The 4,478-nt window shown below is 40.9% G+C and overlaps 1 protein-coding gene across 1 annotated transcript in view; it reads right to left on the minus strand.

The window, feature by feature from the left end:
* Positions 1-4,239, minus strand: part of PLP1 (proteolipid protein 1) — a 14,345-nt gene extending 10,106 nt beyond the window's left edge. Inside the window, exon 1 of the mRNA XM_006899241.1 lies at positions 4,110-4,239. Coding sequence (XP_006899303.1) covers positions 4,110-4,113 — 4 coding nt within the window. The 5' untranslated portion in view covers positions 4,114-4,239. The remainder of the gene's footprint in view (positions 1-4,109) is intronic.
* Positions 4,240-4,478: the final 239 nt, after the last annotated feature.

Genomic DNA, 4,478 nt, shown 5'->3' on the forward strand with positions numbered 1-4,478 from the left:
TCTCTCTCTCTCTCTCTCTCTCTCTCTCTCTCTCTCTCTCTCTCTCTCTCTCTCTCTCTCTCTCTCATGCCATCATGCCAGTTTACACCCAAACTGTATTTGGGAGGCAGGGTCAGAAGCTTAATTGCTAAAACTAATACCAGATGCACGGTCTCCACCTTGCCATCTTATTAGTGGATGAAAATGAAGTACATAGCACCAAACTAAGAGACAATAATTGACAATAATTGTCATACTTCATCTCTTAAGTAAGTCTACCAGGAATCCTTGATTTTAGAGGGAATTTGATATGGGAAACTTTATTCTCTTCTTGGGACATCACTGGCTGCTTCTCAAAGCCCTGCCTGACAGAGATCTCAGAGGTTAGCCCAGAGCTTAAAGGCTACCCTCAGGGACATTTTGTAAGAGTCCTTGTGAGATTAATCAATGATTGCTTGATGAGCTTTTGATGTAAGTTTGGCACTGAGCGGGCTTGGCAGTAGGACAGGAAGGAAGGGAAAATTGCTACTGTGACCCATCCCAATCATGTTAGCATTCTCACATGATCTTGTCCACACTTAAAGTTGTGTAGGCAAGGAGGACATTCCCACTGCTACTTTCTTTTAAGACCAAGAGCTAAGCCACAGAGACGGATTGTAGAACTTCAAGATGATACACAAAAAGGAAATGAGGTAGAAGATGCCACTGGCTGGGGTTCTGCTTTGATAGGTTTGGAGATTACATTTCCTCTCATACTTATCTCTCAAGCATTTCTTAAGTCTTCATACTGCTCAGGTAGCTCTAAGCAGTTTCACCTTTAGGCTATAGAATAAACGTCTTGTTTCCTAGTATAGAACCTGGAGAACAATACCCCAAAGCAAAGCAGACTCCTCAATCGACTTGGTTCTCCAAGAGCTCCTCTGGCCCCAAGGGTCAAGGTGAAGGAAGAGTTGAGGGAAGGGGTCAGTGGAGCTTGGGGGTTATTGTGCTTGATCATTTTAGCCAGTGTCTAGAGAGTGAATAAGAGAAAGTGCTGATTTGGATCCGTTTTCCTTTTAGCTCCTGGTACCAAGAAGACAAAGATTCTCACCACTGGAACAATTGGCAGCACCATGATAGATGGAGAAGAGATTGAGGTTATTAACAATTACAGCTTGCTAGACTCCACAATCGACACTCTTGGTGCCAGCAGCCAGGAAATAAAAAAACTAATTGCATTGGGAAAATCTACTGCTAGAGACCTATCCAGAGTACTGAGAAGCAACGATGTCAGTCTAGAGACTAAAGTGCTCCTGATCCGGGCCATGATCTTTGCAATTACTTGCTATGCATCAGAAATCTGACCAATGACTAAGGATGATAGAAGAAGAATCAATGCCTTTGAGTTGGGGTGCTGGAGAAGAGTCTTGAACATACCATGGACTGCCAAGAAAATAGCTCTGACTTGGAGAAGGTAAAACCAAGTTTCTCCTTGAAAGCAATGATTTTGAAGCTCCTTCTCACATACTTTGGGAATGTAGCCAGGAGAAACTGTTCCTTGGAGAAGGAAATCATGCTTGGAAGGGTGGAGGGACAGTGTAGGAGAGGAAGACACTAGATGAGATGAATTGAGTAACTGGGGCAATGGGGGTAAGTATGTTGAAATCAGTGAGACAGGTTTAGGACATGGCAGACTTCCGAGCTGCTGTACATAGGGTCACTATGAATCGCAGGTAACTCAATGGCACATAACAACAACAACAACAACATTATTCTTGTAGCATTGTCGTGGTATCTTGCAGTCTTGGTGAGATTCGGTGAGTCCTCAAGCATTTTGTAAAACTGAGCCCCTACTCTGCCTCCACACTCTTTACCTTGGTTCCATCTTCTTTCTCTGAGCCAGCCAAAAATCATACTGCTCAGCAAACAGTCACCTTTAGAAGAAAGCATCACAATCTGGTTACTAGGGTAACAGCTACTGTTCTCAGAAAACAGGCTTGCAGGAGCCGATGTTTTGCTGTTCAGAGACGGCATTATATTACCAAGCAAAATAAAACCAGTCACTTCTCTTTGGCTCTTTTTTTGTTCCATTGTTATTCTAAAGACTTATTTGGAATAGCCCCTCTCAAGCCCAGGACAAAACATAATTAACAACCATGATATCACTGAATTCACTGCTCATCTTTGTTCCAATCCTAAGGGATTTTACATGCTTGAGGTTGTGATCTTCCTGTTTCTGGAGGTGACTTTACGTTTAGTTGGCTGTTGTACAAGGCAATTCCCGCACAGAGGGTTGGCTCAGACAACTTCCAAACTTTCTTCTGTGATATACTGTGTTTAATTTAATTATAAAGTAGCAACACATTTCACCTCAGAAGTAGTAGCAGTTCAATATCTGTTACAGATGGTCTATAATTCACAAACTATTTAAGATACTCTGTTATTGAATAACTGAACATTCAATGACTACTCTATCAGGTATACCTGTTCCATGTATTACCTGCTCCCAGGATCTGCAATGCAAGCCATGTTTTCAATGGTGCCCCAATCTATAAACATCATCCATTCTCTATATTGGAAAACTGGTCCCATTTTTTTTCTGCTTCTTCCTCAGGACTTTCTTCCTCTGAGGAATTAATATTCAGCACTCTTCTTTACCTCCTCTCCATTATTAATTCACAATCTACTCAATCAGCTGCACAGACATTAGATAGGGTTCCTACTGTTAGACACCAGGAACTGCTGAATTCTGAGCAAGAACTGAGACTCCCCAGTGTTTACCTCTCACCCACCCTCCACTTACTTGGCCCATGCACACAAAGAAAATACAATTACTCTGGAAAGATGAAAAGTCAGCCTAAATTAGTTAATTGTATTAACAATTAATTAAATGAGTTATTTGTATTAGTTCGTATAAGCACAGTTTACAATTTGTATAGTGTTTGTATCATTTCAAATAACTCCCACATCATTTTTTTAATTTTTACAATCCTGAAAATAGACAAGTTATTGTTATCTCCATTTTCTAGATGGTAAAATAGTTATTCACAGTGACCTACCCAAAAGCACAGTTCCTAAATTGTTGATTTGGGATTCAAATTTGATTATTTTGACTCTTAGTCCAAACTCTACCCTCTTAAATACTCTATCCAAGTGTCAAATGTCAAAGACTCTCTCAGAGTTTTGAGATGAAACTGTTTGAGACTGACACCAGCTCCTTGTAGTTGAATTTTTTTTTCCCTCTATGGGCATTGTTGGAATCTGCTGGATACTAGATTTAATGATCAATGCATGCTTTTTGTTTCATTTAAGATGCACTTGAGCTTCTAGCCTTGTTTTACCAAATACAATCAGGTTCTATATGTCTCTACAGCATCCTGTATAAAGAAATACCCTTGGACTCTCTGTACATCTTGTTCTGTTGACCCTACCAGAGAGCAGAACTTCATAGCGTCTTTCTTTGCTCATGGAACCTAGAGAAGCCCTCAAGTACTCAACCAAATTAACAAGAGACCTAAATTCCCAGCAACCAATCTGTCACAACCAGGGATTCAGAGTCTGAACCATGATCTCAGGAAGGTTAAGTCTATGTTATTTGCTAGAAATGGTGACCCATACGCCTACTTCCTTACACATATTTGTTGCCCATGATATAGACATTGAGGACTTTGTTTTAATTTTCTGAAACTCAGATTGGCTACCTTAGCCAAGCCCAATCCTGAGTCCAGCATGTCTAGTTCTCTATCTTCCTAATAATGCCAAACAGGGTCAAAGTAAGCAGTTTTTGATCAAGTAAGCAGTTACTTTAAACACCTGTGGGCTAGCAGGCACTCAGTTATCATCAGCAGAAGCAAGGGTGCCAGCTTACTTAGCCATTATCAGGACCTAGGAACCAGGTAAAAAAGGAAAGTAGAGGGAAATGAGGAGCCATGATCATCTGTGGGACTCTTCATGTGCTGCTGGAATTTTTTGGCAATAACATCCTTCTCAGTACATCAGAGAAGGAGATAGTCTAGTTGCATGCTAAGGAATTAAAAAGAAAACAAAAACCCAAACACAACTAAGTTAAATCATTGTAAACCCCAAAGTTGAAAATTTTCATGCAAAGTTCTATGTCTACTAAAACTAATGCTTAAGTTTTTGAAACTCACCCATATCTTTGGGACTCTGACTCCAGTTGTAGCGGGCTGGCTAGTCAGCTTTGTAGCTGATTTTGTTCAGCTGGAAGGATCCTGGTCTCTCCAGTCTCCTTCTACAGTCCTTTACTTTTTCTCTCTGAGTATCTTTGTCTTCTTCTCCTGCAATGAAAAGGCCTTTCTGATTGACAGCCAACCCCCTTAAAGGGACAGGCCTGTTTTCCTCCTCCTCTCCTCCTCCCCTTCTCCTCCCCTTGTCCCCACCTTCTCAGGGATACTCCCTTTTCTAAGGGCTCCATCTTCTCTTTCTGCCTCTTACTGCCAATTGTTTCATTTTCTTTCTTTTTTAAAAATTTTCCTCCTAAAGCGTGCCTGTATGGAATT

Source organism: Elephantulus edwardii, unplaced genomic scaffold (genome assembly GCF_000299155.1).
Source record: "Elephantulus edwardii isolate Elephantulus edwardi_28Jun2011 unplaced genomic scaffold, EleEdw1.0 scaffold00249, whole genome shotgun sequence".
Classification (NCBI taxonomy): domain Eukaryota; kingdom Metazoa; phylum Chordata; class Mammalia; order Macroscelidea; family Macroscelididae; genus Elephantulus; species Elephantulus edwardii.